The sequence below is a fragment of the Etheostoma cragini genome, chromosome 2 (assembly GCF_013103735.1).
Source record: "Etheostoma cragini isolate CJK2018 chromosome 2, CSU_Ecrag_1.0, whole genome shotgun sequence".
NCBI classification, from domain to species: Eukaryota; Metazoa; Chordata; class Actinopteri; order Perciformes; family Percidae; genus Etheostoma; species Etheostoma cragini.
Window position 1 is genome coordinate 19778646 of NC_048408.1, and position 22899 is coordinate 19801544.

The 22899-nt window shown below is 40.1% G+C and overlaps 2 protein-coding genes and 1 long non-coding RNA gene across 7 annotated transcripts in view; 2 read left to right on the forward strand and 1 right to left on the reverse strand.

Moving 5' to 3' along the window:
* Positions 1 to 5694, forward strand: part of LOC117951768 (sphingosine kinase 2-like) — a 28548-nt gene extending 22854 nt beyond the window's left edge. The window contains exons 4-5 of the mRNA XM_034883659.1: positions 3456 to 3469; positions 4208 to 5694. Coding sequence (XP_034739550.1) covers positions 3456 to 3469; positions 4208 to 5081 — 888 coding nt within the window. The 3' untranslated portion in view covers positions 5082 to 5694. The remainder of the gene's footprint in view (positions 1 to 3455; positions 3470 to 4207) is intronic.
* Positions 5695 to 7365: 1671 nt separating this feature from the next.
* Positions 7366 to 8640, forward strand: LOC117936717. The gene is made up of 2 exons (XR_004655008.1): positions 7366 to 8110; positions 8287 to 8640. It is a non-coding gene; the product is annotated as an uncharacterized LOC117936717 (long non-coding RNA).
* A 1657-nt stretch (positions 8641 to 10297) lies between these two features.
* The window catches only part of ube2o (ubiquitin-conjugating enzyme E2O), a 30306-nt gene continuing 17704 nt past the window's right edge, over positions 10298 to 22899 (reverse strand). The window contains exons 9-24 of one of the 5 annotated variants that reach the window (XM_034899150.1): positions 22832 to 22889; positions 21854 to 22025; positions 20916 to 21071; positions 19872 to 20026; positions 19235 to 19347; positions 18981 to 19106; positions 17944 to 18033; positions 17484 to 17808; positions 16624 to 16988; positions 16308 to 16503; positions 15900 to 16036; positions 14920 to 15123; positions 14405 to 14462; positions 13844 to 14175; positions 13374 to 13807; positions 10298 to 13030 (exon numbers count right to left, since the gene is read on the reverse strand). In XM_034899150.1, coding sequence (XP_034755041.1) covers positions 13003 to 13030; positions 13374 to 13807; positions 13844 to 14175; positions 14405 to 14462; positions 14920 to 15123; positions 15900 to 16036; positions 16308 to 16503; positions 16624 to 16988; positions 17484 to 17808; positions 17944 to 18033; positions 18981 to 19106; positions 19235 to 19347; positions 19872 to 20026; positions 20916 to 21071; positions 21854 to 22025; positions 22832 to 22889 — 2949 coding nt within the window. In that variant the 3' untranslated portion in view covers positions 10298 to 13002. Of the gene's footprint in view, positions 14176 to 14404; positions 14463 to 14919; positions 15124 to 15899; positions 16037 to 16307; positions 16504 to 16619; positions 16989 to 17483; positions 17809 to 17943; positions 18034 to 18980; positions 19107 to 19234; positions 19348 to 19871; positions 20027 to 20915; positions 21072 to 21853; positions 22026 to 22831; positions 22890 to 22899 lie in introns of all 5 variants that reach the window. The other 4 variants (XM_034899131.1, XM_034899111.1, XM_034899121.1 and 1 more) reach the window with 4 other exon arrangements.

Here is a 22899-nt window from a genome sequence, read left to right on the forward strand (position 1 = left end):
GCCGCACACACACACACACACACACACACACACACACACACACACACACACACACACACACACATATCACTCTGGCTGAAGTGACTTAATTGATTTACTACATGATTAATTTACTCTAGTAGAGCTCAGCGATTAATCTATTGGTCAATCAACAGAATATTAATCAGCAACTATTTTGATAATCAAATAATCGCATTAGTCACTTTTCAAGCAAAAATGCCAAACAGTTGCTGTGTTTAGCTTCCTATATTTTGGGATTGTTTTCGTCATGCATTATAGTAAAATCTGAATATTTTTGGATTTTGGACTGTTGGTCAAGTGAAGCAAGACATTTTATAGACTGATAGACAGATTTTAAAGAATGATTACTCAGTTAATCGAGAAAATTATTGGCAGATTATTCAATAAAAAAAATAATGAGTAGTTAAAAGTGTTCAAGCTACATTCTAGCACTATTACTCTTCATCATGACTAACCTACAACTGAGAGCTCAACACAAACCAGTATTACCAGTTGGGTAACTTATTTGGGCCACATCATTCCAGGTGCGGTGCTAAAGTTCATTTGCATAAGCATAGTACGTATATCCTGCATGCAGGTAAATCCGATTTAAATAAGACTATGGGTGGGACCAGTAGTTCTGATGGTGCTCAGTAACTCAACTTTATAGAAATATAATAATGTATATTTTTAATGTAGTGTAAATGCTACAACTGTACAAGATGTAATGATTAAAACAATTAAATTAGAATTTTGTTTTTTCAGTACAGATATTAGATGTAGTATACTTTTTTACACACACATATGCCTGCCTTCTGGTGTTTTTCACTGTAAAATGCACTTATCTAATCTATTAATTATTAATGACTCGCTCATTTAAGCGATTGTTTGGAGTTCATTCATCCAGAACAAAGAACAGAAAGGAGTAGGTGATGGACAGAAGGAAAGGAGGAAAGAACAATAAGGGCAACAGATTTGATTCAGAGGTGGAGGAACTTCTGCTGTGTCTAGAAATCCCTTTCTTGTCCACTCATTCACTATCTAAGGGATATTGTACAGCGGGCCGGTCATTATTGCAAATTAGAACCCCTTAAATAAAAGTATTGAACATTTTGAAATTTTTACTTGATAATGGTGCTAGAAGAAATGTCAGAGATTACCAAAGTCAGCAGTTATTCATATATTTATACATGGTAGAAAATTCCATGGACTATTTCTATTATGGTCTAGTGCAAAAACTGTGTCATGGAATATCATATTATTTCACTACAAATTGACCTTTTCCTCTTAGTAGTGTGAAGGTAGTTGGTGTAGGGTCATGAAGACATTGCTTCCTGTGCTGCGGGCTATATACATGTTCCTGTGTTGTTGTTTGTGTTTTAAATACTCTGGCCTTTCTACCCTTAAGTCACCTGGGACATTTTAAAACTTCGTAAAGTGCTTTGAGGCACTTCCTTTTTAAGCTGCTCATAGTCTTTGTAGGCCACATTAAGCTTTATCTTGCCCTTTTAGTATTTATTTTTTGTATCCGTCCTTTGGTATTTCAGGGTTTTTGTTTTTTTTGCTCCATGTCCAGCAACCTTTATGTACTGTATTGTATTGTTTATTGTACTGCCTTTGTGCAGTAGTTTGGGACTTTTATCCTCAGTGAGATTCCTAGCTAAATAAAGGATACAGTAACTAAAGTCACAATGAAATGAAATAAAACAAAACACCTTAGACCGATGGTTCTGTCTTCACCAAAGCGTCACATTCATTCATCCCTTCTACTGCATCTGCCAATCAGCATCTCATCAAACAATGGTCTTCCAGCGAAAGTGGCAGCAACAATGAGAGGAAGGAACCAGACTCTGTATTGTTTTACTCGCCTCTCCCGGGGCATCCAGAAAATCTCTCTCTCTCCCTTTCTCTCTCTCTCTCTCTCTCTCTCTCTCTCTGGTTGCTGCAGGCTGTCCAGCAGTGGCCCTGGCCACAGTGTATTTGGTATTATTCCCAGCTGAATGTAGGGTTCACTGAGGCTACGTGGATCAAACGAGTGACAGCTAGAATGTATCTGTTATTATGCAGTGCAGTGAACAGGTTTGCTGAGCGAGGGTTTAATGTGTTTCTGTACACAAACATAATGAGCACGAGCTGGGACATCATCTCAACGCTGACTGTTTCTGAAGTGACAGATGTGACACTTTTATCTGAGCGAGAGTCTCCATCCCCTGGTGGTTCACGGATACTGCATAAACAAAGTAAAATCCATGGATTGAATCTGGAAATAAAAGTTGCTTATCGTTTGCCACTTTATTAGGTCCACTTACAGTAGTTCACACTAATACAACTAGAGTCTAACAGGGAATTCAACCTTCATGAATAATGTTCAGTTTTTTTAAACAGTGTTATAAGTAAAAAATACTCATCCAGCTTAAAAGTGGCCCCTGTGACTGATTTATTGTTTTAAATTACATTATTACAATTTTATAGTTGTAGTTGGTTGAGGAGGAGCCAGTATTAACTACTTTATATACAGATAGTTAGTTAAATGGGGAAGTAAACAGGACACAACTAAATAAATAATTAGCCTTTCATTTTTTTTATCATAAATTTTATAAAAACATACATTTAAAATATTTAAAATATACAACATTCCCATCAACCTCAGCTTTACTTGTAATTGCATTGTGTGCTAATTATCAAATGTTAGCGTGCTAACAAACAACATGCCAACATCGCCATATTAGTATTGTTATTGTGAGCATGTTAGTTGCTGATGTTAATATTTAGCTTAAAGAGCTGATGGCATGACTGTGTACTCTTATTCATGTAAATATTGTTATTTATTGACCTTTCTACCAGACAATGAGTAGAAATAACGGAGCCGTGGAAATGTATTTGGATAGTTGGACTGGTGAATAAATTCACAATGATAAATATGGAGATATCTGCAGGGCCACAGCAAGTGAACTCCACTGAGACAACCAGTCATCGCTGTAATTGGCTGTGGGTGGTAACAGCAGGCGTGTGTGTGTGCGTCTGTGTGTGTGTGTGTGTGTGTGTGTGTGTGTGAGTGTGTGTATGTGTGTGTGTATGTGTGTGTGTTACCATGACCTTCCACCCCTGTCTCCATTCCCCCAGATGGGGTTGTCTTTGTTGTCTGACTGGCATGTCACGTCTGAAGGCCCATAAGCTGATTCTGTCCCTCCAAGATTTTTCCCTGACCCCCTCCCCCCACCCCAAACCCTCACCCCTATTCCCTTCATAGCTCCAATGGGTCTGCCCTCCTCATCTGCCTCCTCTGTTTACGATCATATAATAAGGTCACAGTTACCCCACTTTTGTATTACACTCCTCTAATAGCTTACTCACCCAAACACAGCCTCGACCCCTTTTCTAACACAAAACTATTAAGTGCACCTTCTTGTTAATCTTATTTTTGAAGCTATATTCTTAACTGTGTCTCCTTCTAGATGACTCCTTTAAGGCTGAACTGATTCGTCAAAGAGCTCTGTTGCTATAGCTCAGCAGGATGAAAATAAATGTCATGTTTTTAGATTATTAGCTTCATACGTATTTATCATACAATCATGGTAAAAATATTGACAGAAACCTTGTATGAATATTCAGTGAAAAGAGACATTACCCCTCCCACCACTAACTTTTGGTCACAAAAAAACATTTTCTTTAGATTGCAAATTAGTTGGACAGTAGAACACAATGGAGCAGACGAAAGTGTTTGTGCTGGTTACATACCTAAGACTTCACTAAGACACACAATCACCTTAAGTGACCAAAACAGTTCATCACAATGGGTAAGGTAATGTTTTTTCACAAATTCCAGCACACTTCTAAATCTACTTTGTAGAAGATGTTTATTAATGTGGCATACTCAAAAGCTCGAGAAAAGCTTAATGGACCTTTTGGTGAGAATTGATTTATGAACCGTTGCTTCCTTTTTATTGTATGTAGCATTTATTTAACAAAGGAGTGTCTTCAAACAAATTATCACTCTAACAAAAGAGACCTGTCTAAAACAATTGATTTCTTGATCAAATATGTTTTGAATGCCTGATAAGACGGCAATTTAAACTCCTTTCACACGTAATTCATGTGAGCATATTTTCCATCACTGTAGTTCAGATATCTCTTGAAGGCAGCATTAGGTAATCTCTGTTCCAGCTCTGCGTGTTGTGACTAACTCTCTCCTCCTTTGTTCCTCCAGAGCCCCACCAGTGTTCAGTGAGGAGCTCCTTGTCAGCTGTGGTTTCCTGCTCTGTCAAAGACTTGTGGCCCGAATGGACCTGGTCTCTATCCATGTGGCCTCCAGCCCTCGTCTCTTCTCCTTCCTCTCACTGGCCTGGGGCTTTGTGGCCGATGTCGACATAGAGAGCGAGAAGTACCGTCAGGTCGGAGCTGCCCGGTTCACTATTGGCACGCTGGTGAGGCTGGCTTCCCTCCACGTCTACAAGGGTAAGCTGGCTTATCTGCCCGCCACAGAGGACTACACCAACGAGGAGGGTTTAGTAAATAACCAGACACTGCATTGTAACAATCAGGCTTCCTCTTTGACTCCGGCTTCTCGATCGTCCAGAGACTCTCCTTGCCAGAACACTTTTCACAACTCCTGCCACTCCAACAACTCCCTCAAAGTGCGGAGGACGGTGAGCACGCCTTCTCAAAGCGCCAACAAAGCAGGCCCGTCTGACTCCCTTCTGCTGCCTCTTGACCAGCCGCTGCCCAGCGACTGGGTGGTAGTGCAGGAGGAAGACTTTGTCCTCATGCTGGCCATGTACCAGTCCCACCTGGCGGAGGACCTGCTGGCAGCCCCAGGCGCCACCTCGGACGACGGCTTCATCCATCTCATCTATGTCAGAGCGGGGATATCCCGCGCCTCGCTGCTGAAGCTGTTCTTAGCTATGGAGAAGGGTGCACATCTGACTGCTAACTGTCAGCATTTAGTGCACACTAAGGTGCGGGCGCTCAGGCTGGAGCCACATTCACCCAATGGGATAATTACAGTAGATGGAGAAGTGGTGGAATATGGGCCGGTGCAAGCAGAAGTACACAGAGGCCTGGCGAGATTAATCACTGGATGAACAATCATCCCCCTCAGCTTTCATCTCTATTAAAGGCCCAATAAACACATTTTAGCATTTCAGCTGAGACATGTCCAGGTGTCGGAGTAAAGCAATAAATCTAAGACTCATTCACTGTTATCTACAACATTGTAGACTCTCACCGGCACGTAAAAAACACGTTTCAGAAGACGATTATGCGATATTATGACTCGGTGTTCAATATTAAATAAATAGTTAAGACATTGTGAAATTAATTATCATATTTATTAATGCAGACAAGATACATAATATAATCATTAAATTGTAAAATAAGCTCATTTTTGTTTTTGAATTGTTCTTTCATCCTTCTTCTTTTAAACAAAGCTTTAGGTTTTTTATTTTATTTTCACTCATTTATTTTGTCCATCATGACAAACAGCAGAGTAAGTTATGTGATTGGACAACAGAAAACCTAATTACGAAACCGTCCAAAGTCTCGAAACAAGATATTGTTATGGTATATTATCTTGCTTCAGGGGCTCTTTACTTTTTACCAGCTTTTCAAAAAAGTACTTTTTGGAAGAAGAAAAAAACTGCTGGAATAAAGTAAACAATGAACAAAGTTATTGTGAAAAGGAACAGGATAAAATTTTCACAGTAATGCGCTGAGGTTTTAAAAAGTATTTAATTGTTTCATTATTTTAATGCCTCTATTAATTTAATATTGAACAGTTTGAAACTCCATAGCCACGGCTGAGCTTTCTGTAGACACACGGTTCATGATGAAGCGTTTCTTATCTTGTTCATCGCTGCATGGAGAGGATTGCTTCTCTGTGCTGAAGCTGGCCTAGCAACCTGAATTTTGGCATCTACTGTGACAGCAATGGTTGAATTATTGCCTTCATGGCTTCCCTGCGGTATTTTGAAGACTGTGTGTGTTGTCTGTGTTTAAAAGAGGTGGTAGGGCTTTGTGACTGTTTATTGAACACAGAGAGTCTGAGACACTCAGTTAAGGCCACATAGCAAGCAATACAATTAAGTATATTATTTATTATTTATATATAATTTGAAGAGAGAAGATATCTGAAATCTTTGATGATACCAGAAACCCAAAAACAGTTTGGGAAATACATTCACACAAATATTACCATAATTCATATAGTCCTACTGGTGGATTCTTTTGTAGTTCCACTGCCAATGTCGCCATTTTGAGTCTTGAAAAATGTTTTTCATTTCTCGTTTTGCTTCTCTAGTCTCAATATATGTGCTTTTCCATTTAAAAAGATATTTTAAACAACTAATAATTGTTTTTTAAATAGAACAGGTTTTGAAATATTTGTCTCTGACATTTTACCTATACACAAATCAATGGGGGTAAATTAAGTTTTGTTTGTTGTGCTCAAAGCTTTTAGACTTCAGTGTCAGTATTATCAGTAGTATATTGGGTCTGTTTCAGTAGAAAGTAGTTCCAGTAAAAACTGTTCACAGTGAGCTCTGTGGATTATCCCGAGTAACCAAAGCAATTAGTCAGGAAAGAGATGTTAAACAGGCATTTTTTTGCTGCATCACAATCAAAATGCCATTGACAACCTTCTTACTATCAATACAGAAATCTCATAGATGGACATTAAAACCTGCTCAATTAAGCCAAAACTATCTGCATGACTAGGTCAAAGAGTAACACTGCTTTATGTTTATTATTTGGGTGAATGGACTCTGTAATCCACCTGTTTGGTGCTGGATTGGATTTATCCCGTTAATGTGAATAACCAGCTCAATCACCTACGGTTTACTGCTAGTAAATCACTAACTAAAGTAGAAACAGACTAAACGAAAGTGGTGCTCCAGAAAAAAGAAATTACAACACTGAACTCTTTAAAAAATACCTCCTGTAATGTGCTGATCATCGCAGACTGATAATAACATGATTAGGGTGATAGGTGTGTTTTATGCTTCAAGCCTGCATCCCTCCATCCCAACATTCTTCTTCTTCTACAACTGTCCCAATGGGGGATTTATTAATGATCAACACCTAGGTGTCCTTGCCACTGAACTTAAAGTCACGTAGAGGAAAGGATGACTGAGGCTTCAAGCCTTCATTGGCAGTAAAATCCCATTTTTAAACACGTTCTTAATTGTGATCCAAATTTCTTCCAAGGTATGTTTCATTCATTTCATAAAAATCTTTTATGGACACAAATAAATCAGTTCTTTGACTGACTAGAAGTGCAGTGAACTCTGAGTTGCCTTAAACAGGGGAGGGTTTTAGGGAGGTTATGCTGCTTAAAACAGCACTTTGGTGGGGTGAGAAAGAGAGGACTCAAGGTGAACACACACAAAGGAATTTATTCTAAAGAAATATTATTTACACGTACATGTTTTTGTCATGTAAGTTTGTTAAAAGGCCGTTTTGAAGATTTCATGGGCTATCAAGGTTGATTTTCTGTCATTTAGTTAGTTTAAGTTATGTTAACCCTTTTAAGGACTCTACAACAACAATTCAACTACAAGCACATATGATGGAACTTGAAGACATGCTTGTAACACTTTTCAAATTGCGGTTGTTTTAGGGGGTATTGACTGTTAAAAGTGGATGTACTGTACATCCAACACAATGTTTCCCAACCTTTTTGGCCCATATCCCCTTAAAACAAAGCTTCTATGTCTACGTGTAAGTTCAACCAAAGAAAACTGGGGCCTTAAGATGTAAAGATGTGTTGTCAAGTTATCGATGAGAGAAAAAAGTTGAATATTTTGTGCAGTAGGAATATATTTTTTCTGTTTTACTCATGGCCCCTCAGATTTATTTTTGGTTTGGAATCACAGCTCTAAAATATAAATAATAAAATTTTCTACACCACATATTGCTACGGATCCAGACCACTTTTCTACATTATATTTTCTATGCAAAGTCAGGTTTCGTGTGAGCAAAGCAGTGATCCTTTTAACTGTTTGATGTGCCTTGATTGTGCTGCCTCCTGGTGGTTTGAACACAGTGGTGCATGCACTGATTTCTCATTTGAAAATCAAGTCAATTGTTTTCTCATCTTTTAATTTGTTTTAATTTAGTTATGCCCATACACATTGGATGAACTGAAGAAAATGTGTCCTTATGTCTGAAAAACAAGTGTAATTCTGGCACTGTGCTATTTTGACTTTAGAAACTCTTGATGCTGTGGCCATGGTGCCACCTCTTCATCAATGACTGGAGATTTCTTAAGATCTTCAGCTTTTCATTAAAGAGAAGAAATTGGTGCAACAGCCTACATCCTGAATTCAGTCTCTAGGTCGGTGTAATTGAAAATTCAAAAAAGTTAAATCAGACGAACAAAGTTTCAGATGATGAAGAACCTAATGTTCATACTGTCAGCAACCTGAAGACTGTTGATTTGCTGTTTACGTCTTCACCTGCTGCTCTTCAACGCTCGTTGGCTAAATGTTTATGGTGAAAGGTCGATTTTGATTTTTTTCTGGCACACTGAAGATTGATTTATTTAATCACAGAGAGATCTATTTTTCCATTTGACAAATGTCTGTAATTTTTCTATTATCAAATCATTCTACCGGAGTGTTGTTGGTAAAATAAAATAAATGATGAAATGACCCATCTGTGTTTTGATTTGTGAAAAATGTGCTTCATCTGGTTTTGGGACTATAATTAAAAAATATGTCTTTGCTGATGGCAGTTGGCAAAACAGTTATTGGCCAGCTTATAATAATTTTGGTCCAAAAGCCACAATTAACTCCCTGAACTTGACACAGGTACAAACATCTTCACTGAATTCAGAAGTTTGAAAAAAAGAAAGAAAACGGGAGTCGGAAAAAGGTGCACAAAGTTAGTTGCATGCCTTGTGTAAGCAAGGTGCAAGATAACCCATTCTAATCTTTCAGTTTTGGTATATGTACAATTTCTGTCTAAGACACCTATACCAATGTTATACATTTTGTTGAGTTGTGTACTTAAACTATCCAATATGTTTCCAACAATGTTCAAACCCAAATAAATCAGTATTTTTAATTTAATGACAAGGGACCTTTCGTTTGGTCAGTAGTGTCATGTAACCTTTGACCCCTCTAGTTACTCTAACTTTCATCAAAACACCAGACACACCACATGAGTAATTGTAAATCATATTTTTCTTCTGCGACACAGCATCACTTTTTTTTTTTACAGTATTACAGTAATACAGAAGAGAACTTAAGATATTTTAACATTTATTGATCCTTTCCTAAAGCAGAGCTTCTCTGCTGTCAAACTTATTAAAACTGCTTCACTAATTGTGTGAATGCTGATTCAGCAACTTTCTTAGTTTGCTTCTAACTTCTGCATATGTTTATTTACAAAAACATTAAAATATCAAAATGTTAAGCTCCTTAAGGACATGGTGGCTTCTTTCTGCAAAAAAGCCCAAACCAACAATGTGTTAGTTTATCCCTCAATACTTTCAGACTTCCCTATGTGAGACACTTTGCTTCAAGCACTATGGTCCCTGAAAATGTAAATCATTCACATCAGGTCACAAATATGTAATTTCATATTTTTTTTTAAGACTGAGTTGTTTCCAAAAAACACAGGGTTACTTTTAGCAAATGTTACTCAAAAAGGAGAAAGTAGTGTATTAGTTGAGGACTAATTTCAGCTGTGGATAAATACACATATGGAGTGCTAATAAGTACACTCAAAAAAATCAAGTCTGTGTGAACAGTTTAAACCCAACCGATATATGATAAAGTAGTGGTACTGTGTATAATGCAAGAGTCAATGTGAAATATTAAGCCTTCATTAAAGTAAAGCAATTTCAAAATAAATTAATAAAAGAAGCATTAAGACATACTGCATCACCTCTTTCCTTTGATTAGGTCTCTAGGATATTCTGACTCAGAATAAACTGTGTGTGGCTGCACAGGAACAAATTGTCAATTGTTATCAATTCATTGTTATTTTTGGTGTTCTCCTGGGATTTGGTAATCTTAAAAAAATACCACCAGGTTTATCTGTGGTTGATACAACAGCGAACAGGTATCCAAAAAAGTATAAGCCACAATTTTACTATTTGTACTGCTTGCAAAATTTAATACATCATTATACAGTTGTCTTAATGCAATAAAGTAAACCACCAAAAAAAAAAAAAAAAGAAAAAATTGTACACACATACTCCAAGCATCCTTGTGACACGTCAGGTTTTTGTTAAATATATACGTATATGTGTGTATTTATACATTTCAATATAGTCATGACATCTGTACAGAGGGAATCAGGCTACAAATATTTACTTTATTAGTTATATTTTTTTAATATATCAACAGGCCACTGTGAAAATGTAGACATCGTACAGTCAAGTCTTGTGTAGGCCATTCAAAAGGCTTAAAGCAACATGTTACATGCTTTGGCTGTAAAACAAATGCCTCGCAGTAATTCTAATAATAATAATAATAATAATAATAATAATAATGAAATTTGAATAATATACACACATCCACAGAAAACTGCACATCATGTGCTTTGTATCCTGCCAGATTGTTTGCTTCAATATCTAGCTTCACATTTTCTGTTTCTGCGACTGGAGACAAATGAGAAAGAGGGTGAAAGACAAAGCAGTAATGTTACCACTCAACTTGGGAACCATGGTCCATACACTTTATGTCTTCAGACAGTTCTGACACATTTCTCCAAGAATTGTGAAGGTGACATTTTACAAACAGCAGCAAGTGGCGGGACAAGAAAGCAAACAAGGCTACGTGCTACAGATACAGCAGCCAGTGGAGAAGACCACACATCCTTTTCTGTAGCATTAAAGGCAACTAAATAATAATGGCAAGGTCTAATCCAAGGAAGAGGACATGTCATGGATGCCTGATTGCCACGTCTGTTACAGAGTGCCAGTTTTAAGAGTCGCATGGGAAAAAAAAATGGAAGACAAAGCAAAAACAAAATACCCTCATTCAAGACCTTTATTTTCTTAAGTCTCTTTAAAACAGCAGCTCTTGGCTCATGGTTTTTATCTTCTCCCATCACTCATAGTTTCACAATGGCACAATGTGCTCTCTCATTCAGAAACACTCTTCAGCATCAAGGTTCTTTGTTCAAGTAAATTACCGCCAGTGTCCTCCCTTATAATTATCATAATAGTTATCACAATGAAAATCACATTATCTTGAACAAAATAGGAGCAGTATGTTAAAGGTGGAATGCAGCTATTTAAAAAAAAATGTAAACAATGACTGCTCGGATTTCCTCAGGAAGCACGATTGGACCCAATGGGGAGCTTGACTTTTGTTTCACATTTAAACGCAGCAAAAGAGCTTTATGTTAACTTGGTAAATACAACCTTGATTCCTTTCATTTATATTGAATATATGCCATGTAAAGAAAGAAAAGATCAGAGAAAAGTTATACCACCTTAAGTTTTGTCTGATTGCTGTAGTTTGTGTAATTTTCTCTCGCCAGTGGGGTCAACAGTCGCCTTCATGGGATAAGATGCTCAAGTCAGGTAAAACACTAAATAATAGAAAATAATAATCAAGAAAAAAATAATTATAATATCAGCAATCATTCGGCATCACACTGACTGTAGTTTGTATTCTGGTAACAAACTCTGCACATGCAATTTGGAGAGGAAAAAATCAGAATACACCGATGGCCGCACGGTGTTAGAGACTCATGTTTAAGAAACAACTGATCAGAGATCTGCACTATTAAAGAGGAAAACACTGGAACAGGGCTTTAGTGGATTTCAGTGTGTCTCGGCCTATATAGGTTAATGTCTAAAGCATGACGCAAGCAGCTCTGTACACAATGTTCTGAGATTATAAAGAACAATTCAAGTAAGGCAACATGTTGACATGAGATGAAGGAATGGATGCTGTAATGTTTTTTTCTTCTTCTATCTATTCTTTGAAATTTATCAGTTGCATGTAATGTGGGCTCACCTTCGTCACAAAAAAGTGGAGCACTGTGGGTAAAGCTCCACTCTCAAACCTCAGCCTCTGTGAGTAAAACGACTGAAAATGCATCAAAACACCAAAGCACAAGTTCCATTTTGGTGATTGAACAACTTTGCTAAATTCAACAGAAAATGAATGGAACTTTTGTTATGTAGGGGCGGCAGCTGTGTTAGGCTTTCACTAGAGCACACACACCTTCATATGAAGCCACCTTACTGTCATCCTGTGCCTGGCTGGCTTCTCTACACACCAAACAGCTACAGTAGTCTGACCTCCAGAGGTGATTTGTATGTAAACTTGTCACACGGTGTTTGCTGCGTGGTTCAGTGCGAGTGATTGGCAAAGGAAAATACCAGCAAGTACAGTATTGTGGAAGAAGTGGTGAAGCTGTTGTGGTTGGCAGTTTAATTGACATTCAGTATGTTCTACTTGAATATTTTGTGTGTGAAAAGAGAATTTGGCAGACAGCGTACAACCATTGATTTCTATTTAAAAAGAATACTCCTGGTCAATGTATTTATACAGTGCCAGCTCTCCCAGACCAGATTGTCCATTTGTTTGTGGTAGTGCAGGATGGTGCAGCGATAATATCAGTTGTGCTACAGATAGCCGCAGTAGACCCACCAGCCAGGTTAGCTGGGCTTTTGCAGTTTTTCAGCCATATTTGACCTTGTCCAAAATGCAGCGACAATCACAAGTCTGCTTTACATTTTTCAGGTTGGTTTATCCAGCAAACCCTCACACATATGGTGGATCCTGCTGGAGGCTAGGTGGATGAGGAGGGTGGAAGAAAGTTAATTGATTTCAAAGTAAACTGATTATCCATCTCATTCATCCTTTTTGCATCCACACCACCTCCAGTGAAGTCAAAGTCCTGCTGCAACCAGAAGAGAAATGGCCTCCAGTAAAAGCTCCGTGTGTTTACCTGCGTCTGAACAGATGAGGGTTCCTGTGTGACGGGGAAGCTCCCATAGGTTTGTGCAAATGGATGAGCGGATGTGAGATCCACCCTTCTTTATGCATCACACTCATCCGCAGAGACACTGAAGGAGAACAAAGACATTATCAGGTCGCATCCAACCTGAACCTGTTCACTCTCCTGATCAAGGGTGCCGTTCTCCTGCAACTGTGGTTTGATCCAGAGGGATTATGGGGGGAAAAGGCAGAACATTGTGGAGTTTGGGGCAACAGTACAGACTACAAAACGAAGGACAAAAGTGTGGGTACTGCTGGGGCCACAGTGCAGCTCTGGACAATTGGAGGCCTCCCCAGACAAGTAATGGACCCTCCTCTACAGTTTGAGGCGGATGAAAAGGTAGAAGAGAAGGAGAAAAAGAGCAGGGAACAGTGAAGAGGAGTGTTGGGGAACGGCGAGGAGGCACTTACTTGTCCTCTGTGTGCTCAGGGATGCCAGCAGCGGCCAGTGCAGCTCGGTATTGCTGCAGGACCCCTCTAACGCTCTTCACAAACCCCTTGGAGAGCGGGAAGAGTGGAAAGCCAATGTCCGGGTAGCCACTGCCCTCTGGCAAGAAACTCCGGTAGCTCTTTCTCCGTTTCTTTGGTCGCACCACCGGCTGGCTTCCTGTGGAACCCACCCCTCCTCCACTAACAATGACTGAACCGGATTCGGACGTCACGCCACGGATTACAGGGCCAGCAACCATGGCGCCACCCAGAGAGGTGCTCCCCTGGGTGCTGTCGCAGTCTGAGTTCTGGCTCAGCTCCTGCTGAGACGCCACTGTAGTGGAAGGACTCAGCCCAGAATCCTCCAGCTCCTCCTCCATAATACTTGTAACTCCTGTGACCCCCTCCACCCCAGGCTTGCTGGGGCTGCTGTGAGCCACCGCCACGGGCCCCTGCTCGTCCAGAGGCTCCACAGATGAAGCTCTGTCTTTGGAGTGTTGAGCCCTGGAGGACATGTGTGCTACCTGCCCCCTCTCAGCACCGTCGTTCAGCTCAAGCCACGCATCCAGACGGTGGACGAGCCGCCAGCCGTTAGAAACAAAGTGATCCTGGATCTCCTGTTTGAAAACCTCCACCGGATGCTGAAGGAGCTGCGTCATGGACTGGACCATCTTGATCAGGGCCATCTCGTTGTAGCAGCGGCTGTTCTCATATCCCTCCTGTAGGCCTCGGTCACTGTCAAAGCCAGCCTCGTTATAGTAGGGCTCATTTACGAGGATAAGGCCTGCAAAAAGACACACATGTATATGTGCAAAACTTTGAAGTTCATGATAAAAGGCGGGCAAACACTACCAGTAGGTTCAGAGTGGCTATTTCACTGCGTGGTGGAGAACTTTTTAACTAAAATCTGGTGAGGAGATAACAAACTCACACTTCAGTGAATACTGAATTCTACAGTTAAACTCTGAGCCAGCGAGATACAGATTGGTGTGTGTGTGTGTGTAAATTCTAACCTTGTATGGAGATGAGGACTTGCAGCAGACTGGACTTGCTGGTCCACCTCTCTGTGCCCTGTGGATCACCAGAAAAGAAAACAACAAATCAGGAACAACTTCTAAGAAAAGCACAGATATATACATTTCAATTTAATAAACTAGTGTTTTTCTTTCTACATCAAGAATTTTCAAATGTCTTGTTTTGTCTTACTCTAACCCAAAGCTATTCAGTTTACAATCATATAAATGAGTGCCAAATTAATTTTCTTTTGTTAATTGACTTGTCCATTAGTTGGTGTGTAGTACCCTGTCCGTTACTTTCAGTTACCATCATTGCAATTTTTTCACAAAGTTGTCAAAATCAAGGAGTTTAAACATTTACATTTCATTTAAACAGGTAACAGAACCACAATTGTTCCAAGTCGAGTTCCAAGGAGCAGGTTTCATTTGGTTTAAGTTACCTTGACACACCACCGTCTCACATCTCAACACTTTAACTACAGGTCAACATCAGGTTGTAAAACAGCACTCACCTTTCCGATCCAGGTGCCCAGCAGGCTGACGCAGACCTTGCCGTTGTCGTAGAGGTTGGGATTGAGGCGGCCGCCGCACTGCGACAGGTAGCGAAACAGAGGCGGCACAGACGGGTAAATGTTGGGCAGCTGGATGTCAAACAGGAACAGCGCGTCTTCGTAGGGCGTACGGGTCGGTCCTTTGATCAGAGCAGAGAACAGGTCCTGTGTCCGAGAAAGCAAAGACCTTTATGGCACGTTTTATGCTGTATGCAGTCAGTGTAATCTGTTTGATGTGTAACACTGAGGAAATGTTTAGATAAGAAAAGAAAGCAGTACATTATAGCTCCAATGAAATAATGAGATAAGGGTGGCCAGCTTCTGTCTTAAAGTTATTAATTAGTTTTTAAATATCAATACTTTATTTCACAAAAAAGCCCTGCTGCTTTCTGTAACATAGATGAGCCTACTTCACTTCAGTCTTACTCCCTGCTGTTGTTAATGTTTTGAAGACCAAAAAGAAAGGCTCATAATTTATAAGCTATGGCTTTATTAGATTGTCTAATGACGCTTAGGATTAATTTCAAAGTCTGTGGTTGTATTTATCATACGTATCTGTGAAGAACTCTGCATGAGAAATTAAAGTTTACGCAGGCATGCCACCATTTCAGCTTTTAAATGTGTACACAGATGTTTAACCACATGATATTTAAAATTATTTCTGGAAATCTCAAAAGCTCAAAATCTTATGGACCCTTGATCAAGACCATAATATTAGCCCGTGGTAACGGTAATCATGCAGTGAAATCTGACCAGACAATTAATGAGTAATTATTGTAAATTCTGTTTTCTTGATATGTGCTGTACAGTCTTCCAGCAGATTTACCACCAAAGATGGACAGAAGCTGCCAGTATTTTTAATAGTAAGAGTACTAATCTTTCTCAATGAATCAAGGGGGATGATGTATTAACAAAAATTGTAGTAATGACAGGAAACCCACCATGCGATCTTCAAATGTTTTGACCATGATGCCGTCCGGCAGGGACGTTGCTAGTAGAGCCATTTCTTTCCTCACTGTGCTGAAGAATTTCTTTGCCTCTGCTGGCTGAAACTCCATTTTTTTAAATGAGTGTGTGTCTAAAAAAAATTATATATATACACAGAGAGAGGGAGAGAGAGAGAGAGAGAGAGAGAGAGAGAGAGAGAGAGAGGGTGATTAAATAGCAATGCAGAAAAAATGAAAAACAACGAAATACAACTTGATAGCTTGTGTGGCCAAGGAACTAATCAAGCTAAAATGTGTATGTGTGTTTAAGTGTGTGTCAGCCAAGTGTGATTGCAGATTGGAAATGCAAAGCAGGCTTCTTTTTGTCGTCTGAATGTTTAGGAAAATCTTCACAATTCTCACCTGGTGCCCACTCCAGCACTGAGAACACCTCTCCCTTGGCGCTAGTAAAGGTGACACCAGGCCTGCCACCACTCTGTTGGCACAGTACCGGTGTGTCACTGAGAAACTCACTGGGCCATTCTTGTCCCCCCACAGGTGTCTGCGGCTCTTGCTGGGGTTTTTCCTCTCCAGCTCTCTCTGCCTGAACCGTCACAAACTAGCAGGTGAGACAATCTAATGTTGCACTCATTTACTGCTCATTTATTTGGACTTCATTGGCAAATTTTTGCACAAATTAAATCAACTCGGCAACGTTGTGTATTCATTTAACACCTACCTCTGTCCCCGCTCCTCCACTCCCCCCCGCCTCCACCACAGCCTCCATCTTCTCCTCCTCCACGATGGCCACGTTGTCCAGTGTCTTCCTCAGGTTCTCCTGCAGCTTCTTAATGTCATCCAAGAAGCGTTTCTCCTTGGTCGGTTTCTCGGGGGCCGTGGGAGTCACCGAACTTGCTACATTAGTCGTCGAAGCGGGTTCAGCGGAGGTTGGAGAGGTTGGAGAACCACCGGTCCAGAGCTGCTCCACAGTCATGTTTTTCAGGCTCTCCAGGATCTTCAGGGCCTCTTTCAACTCCCTGAAGCCCCGAGAGGCGCCATCTTTACTTGGCTTCTCTGCTCCATTAACTGCTGCTGGAGTGGTTCCTAATTTATTAAGGGTATAATAAATGGATCAGAAATGTCAAACAAGACACAGGTAGAACGCTGTTTTGTAACTGTACGTAATATTGGATTCAGATCTGGCGAAGGTGCTTTTTAGATCCTGTTCTCTGGAACAAACTGACAGTGACGACTGGAAACATTTGTAGGGTTTCTCAGATTTATGGTGACAAATTCTCTCTTTTACTATTTTTAATGGTCTGTTTTTTCTTTTACTTTAACTTTTATATAACGTTTACTTTCAAATAATGTGTGTGCGCGCACACATTAACATACAATTAAAGGCAAACCATCTCGAGTTTAATTGTAATCAATTGTGCTATATAAATAAAATATCCTTACCGTGCCTAAAGACACAGATTTCACTTGAAACTTTAACACCACAGTTCTATGCACAAAACTATCACATAGGTGGCACGGTAACACTATTCCTTCGAAATGAACAATAACATAAATGTAACAAAAAAATAAGCTGTGCACCTCCTCCAGAAGCAGGACTAGCAGCAGCCACAGAACCCTCTCCCTCCTCCACAGGGGCTCCTTTAGTGGGGCTGGGGACTCCAGCTTTGCTGCCCTCTTGAGGGGAGATGATGAACGTTGCAGAGCTAGTGGGGGTGGAGGTCGGGGTCGCTGTGTCGAGGATATCTGCATTGTTGACATGGCTGTCTTCCTCAGTGGTGAGGCCGTTATCCGTCTCCCAGCTGTCGCTCTCGTCCTCCCACTCCTCAGTGGACAGGACGCTGCTCGTCTCCTCCACCGAGTCGTAGTCTGTCTCCTCGATCTCAGACTCTACATTGTAGAGGTGCTGTGTGTGTGTGTATGGGTATGTGTGTGTGTGTGAGTGTGTGTGTGTGAGAGAGAGAGAGTGATTATTAGGAGACAGACATCTCACTACTAATGTCAAAAACGATATTCAATTTCATTAAGGACAAACATTTACCTGCGGCAAGACAATGGTCGTCGAGTTATCCGCCCACACCACTTCCACTTTGCTGCTCACATCCACCCTGCACACCTGTCCGACCGACGTCTGAGCAAAGGAGGATGTGGAGACACAGGACAACCATTAGTAACAGCCAACAACACCTTAAACACTCTAAAAATAAGACTAAAATGGTCTGAGAGGATATAGCGAGTTTAACGGCGAAAAAATGAGTCTATGTGCCAGTTGCATGTTTCAAAATGATCGTACTTAGTGTCTTTATTAATCTATGGTGTATTTAGGAGAAACATGCAATAAACCAATCCCATTTCCTTTAGAAGCCAGGCGTGCTTGTATCTTGGCGCATTGCTACTATGATGGCGGATTTGCTAAGCAGGAAGGAACGATTTTGAGGAGAAGAAACTCATCTGCTAGTGCGTGAAGTGAAAGCGCATGATCACTTTCCGCTGCCTCAAGATAGCGATACGCCAAGAATGCACCTGAACACACCTCCTTGTAAGACTAGCATGCCCACGAGCGCACAGATGGGCGCAGGTGCATTTGCTATTTAAACAACCGGGGCGCTGGAGCATGATCTTGCAAGAGCATAATTTCAATTTTCTCAGCAAGTTCATCTGGCATCGAGTAATGCTGCTCTTTAACATTATACTCTTGTAACCGAGCTGAACCAATCCTATCAGTGTATCTGATGGGCCAGAGGCGAGCTAAACAGATGGATACGTCACCCCATGTAGTGTTGAGATTAGTTGTAGTGTTATCCAATTGCATGCAGTGAGATTTTCAAATGCACGCTTGGTGCAATCCCCTCGAGATGGGCGACTTTCATTACTCGTTGCCAGACTGTTAATCTTTCGGATTTGGGTCTGGATTTCCAGGCTAAGTTTATTAGGTAAAGATAGCTAATACAAACGCAGTGTGATACAGTAACGCAATAAATGTTAACTTAAAGAATGCTCAGTTTTTAGTGCTGTTTATTGCATTTTACTGAGAGGTTTCTCTATTTTTCCCACCCCATTTGCCCCAATTGTTCTCACATCGTTTTCGCAGTCATGTCCGTTCTCAGAATTCCATATTCTAATGACAATGTCGGTGGTGCGGAAGTGGAAATCTGGGTGATCAACGATGTCGTACACACTGACATCCTCCTCCATACCGAAAACCTGAAATAAACCAAAAAAGAATACCAGGCCGATTTCATTTCTACTAAAGACTCACATACAGCAGCCAGGTATCACAACATAACACCAAGCCCCCCCAACATATATTGATTATTGCTTTCCTGACTGACCTCCACGTCGTCGCTTCTGGAGTTGAGTTTGATCCACTTGACGACACATGTTCTGCCCTTGTGATCACCAGACTGGATCACACCATACACTCCCGGGTCCTGGAGGGCTTGGGCTGAGAGAGAGCAAGAGTGAGCACGCACACACACACACAACGAAAGAAAGATCATAGAAAACAAACACTTGAAACCTGTAATCGCAAAGATTTATAAAAAAAAACATACATCTGCATGAATGAAAATAGTTTGGCTTTAACTTTCCAGCCTTAACATACATCACCGTCTTTTCAGTCCCTTTTAAAGACCCAAACTTGGCATAGTTTCAGCAAAGACCTAGATACTGTAGTTACTAGGTGGCAGAGTGGCCTATATACAAAATCTCATTGCAGTCTACAGGGACAGAAATCGGACTATTTCTGAAATGGTCATGTACGGTCACGTTCGAAAATCGTGACCTGTACACAAAATAAATGACATTTACGTGACCTGTACACGAATTAATCAAAATAACGTGACCATTTCACCAACTGGCGTGAGGCCGGGTCTATCTGACACATGCTGGTCTGAAGAGTTGAGACGTGACAAAATAAAAATAAAACACAAAAAGGATAATTTTTGGAATCAAACTGTTTTTCCTTACGTCGTTTGTCTACTACAAAGTCCCCGGGACAAAACTCATGGCTGTCAAGGTGCTGGATTGGGATGAGGTTGTTTGATCGGATCCCCTTCTCCACCCGCCCGTCCTTCCACATAACATCAGCTGTGGTCTTTGTGGATACAACTTCCACTGCAACCCTGGACAAACAAGCAAAGGCAAATATTAACAATGTAAAAACTGCCTTGCCTTTTATTATACAGAGAACAATTTCTCTCTTGTGGTTTACTCATCAGAAAAAGATTGCTACTGCTATTTTTACCCTCCTCCTATCCTGTCCACTCATCTACTGTAGCAACTATCTTTACAGAACCACTACATTTACCTCCCCTCTTGGAATGTTGAGACCCCAACATTCCCTCTCATTCTCTCTTTTTTCAAGGTCTCAGTTCTAAATAGGTTTTGATTTAGAAAATATGAATCTTGGCAAAGAACAGAACATCTGCAGTGCTGTTTTTGTTTGGTAAAGTAAAACAAGCCAGAGAGAGTGTGAACTCTGTGTTGTAAACTGAGGATGAGGGTGACAGTGTGTGGTTGAGAAGATGACACCATCAGTAGTCTGAAAGACTGTGTGTGAGGCTGCTGTGGAGCACAGATCAAGCCCTTTGACAAACAAGAGAGAGCTTGGAGGGAAACACAGACACACTGTTGTCTGATTTTCGGGGTCAGCAGCTGTTGCTTTATCCAGTCTGCAACAGATAATGTCATTGGTTAAATTTTTACACCAAATTTCTAAAACGGTTGCAAGGAAGCACCAGACCAATCATTCTTGTAGATATTCCAAGTGTCAAAACATTTAAGTTGATCCCCCGGACTCTGGATTATTTACTCAACATTTTTACGTACTGGCAGTAGGGAATGAAGAAGGAATGAATATATGTATTTAACAAGGGATGAAACGTTAAAAAAAATTTTTTTTTAATAAATGGGAAAAACAAATAAAAGTACAAAGTAGTTCAAGCAACAACAACACAGTGGAAAAGGAAAAAGACAACACTACTGGAGTTTTGTTTACTGGTGTTAACCCACCGGTCTCCAGGCTTGAACTCGCGGGAGAACTTGGTCCTCTTCTTCTTGTGCTTCCTCTTAAGGTTTCGGATGGAGAGTGGGATGCTCTTTTTACGGTTGGTTCCTAAACCGCCGCTCTGAGAAGAGGCTGTAGAGCTGGCTGATGACGTCAGCGAGCTGCAACCAGGATAATAGTCACAGGTCAACATCTCATTTAGTCATACAAACTGCACACACATAAACAGTGCAGTGTTCCTCTAATAAATTGGTCAGAAAAAGTTAGAAAATAGTTTTAAAAACTCTTCCCAGTCCAAAATCCAAAGATACTCCATTTAAATCATAGAAGAACCTCAGAATCACCTTTGAAAATTTGAACCAGAAAAGTTTAGTTTTCTTTTTTGCTGAACACAATGGCTTCAACAGTTAAGCAATTACCAAAATGGTTACGGATAAGTGTTCTGTCAATCAACTAATGGATTAATTGACCAATAGTTAAAGCTTTAATTTACAGTACAGCAAAAAAGAACTGGGCTTAATGTAGAACTATGTAAAGATCATGCAGATATCCTTTAGGACAATAGTCTGAATTAAGACACACAGGAGAAACTTAAGTTTCACATTCTGTTGAGGCCGGGTTTGAGAGATGATGATTCAGCACTGCGGTCATTTTTGAAGCTCAAAAAGCCAACTCTATCTTCAGAAAATGCTGCAAAGAAGCTAAATTGACAAAACGTAATTCCATCACTTACATTTGAAGGGCTAATAGTCCTGTTAAACCATACCCAATATTTCAATAATAAAAAGTAAAATCAAAACATACAGTCTCCTGTCTGACTCTCTCCATCCCACACAAACACACATGAAATGGATTTCATATAGAACAAGTCAGCTCCCACATTTCAAGATGACAATTCAAGAGACAAATCAACCTACCAAATAAATGCAATTACTTAACAGACCTGGTATCGTCAGTGTCTTCTGCAGCCTCGTCATCAGCGTCCTGCTCTCCGTGTTCAGCCAAAGGGTCATAGGTGTTCTGGGAGTCCGGAGGGTTCTGGAAGGGCCCCACGGGGCCGTTGTTGTTGTTGTTGTTGGGATGAGAAGTGTCTGTCTGCTCTGATTTGAGCTCTACTGGTGCGAGATAAAACATTAGGAATTAAATTTAAGCAAATGATGGATAGATCATCTTTTTAAAACAGGAGATTAAATAAATGCTATAAATTTAAAACCCAATATTATTCAGAAGTGTAAATCTTTGATTTCTTTGTCAGTCTCTGTCTCAACAAGCTCATAGAGACCAAGTACTTTAGGATTTTAATTTGAAATGGCTTCACAGAGAGAGACACTGTCATGTTTTATTTTCCTGGATCATGAAGACAGATACAGTACATTTCTGAGCTGTAGTGGAATGCACTTCAGCGCAATTTCCAATAGTCTGTTCCCTCTGTACTGAGCCGCCCTGATATCTCAGAGGAGCTTGAAATCATTCTGATTCTGCGATGCATGGAGACACTTCGTTCTCAGCTTTAGAAACTTTAGAAAAGATGTAAGCAAAAAGTAATGTGCACTCTTCTGACTGCATGCAGAGACAGGAAATGATCAAGTTTTTGTTTTGTTTTTTTAATAGTAGAATAGTATTAAATTAAATTAAATTAAATAGTTTTCCATGATTATTGTCATGATTAGCCAAATTAGTTGGACTAGAGAGATTTACAAGATCAAACCATCCTGAACTAACCAACCACTGCTGGATTTTTAAGGCAGATAAGTTAACAGTTACAATAATGTGAACCTTACCAAAAACAAACTGATAATATAGTGGCCAATATGTAATCATGATCTACTTAAAATGATAATTTGTGTTGGTGTTGTAATTTCTCATTTACACGTGATGTCTATTGCACTGAAGTGTGTGTGTATACAAAACTGTTTGGCACCTTGTACGTCGGTATTCTCAGTTTTCTTCCCCGAATCCTTCTTGAACATCCTTTTTAACTGCAACACA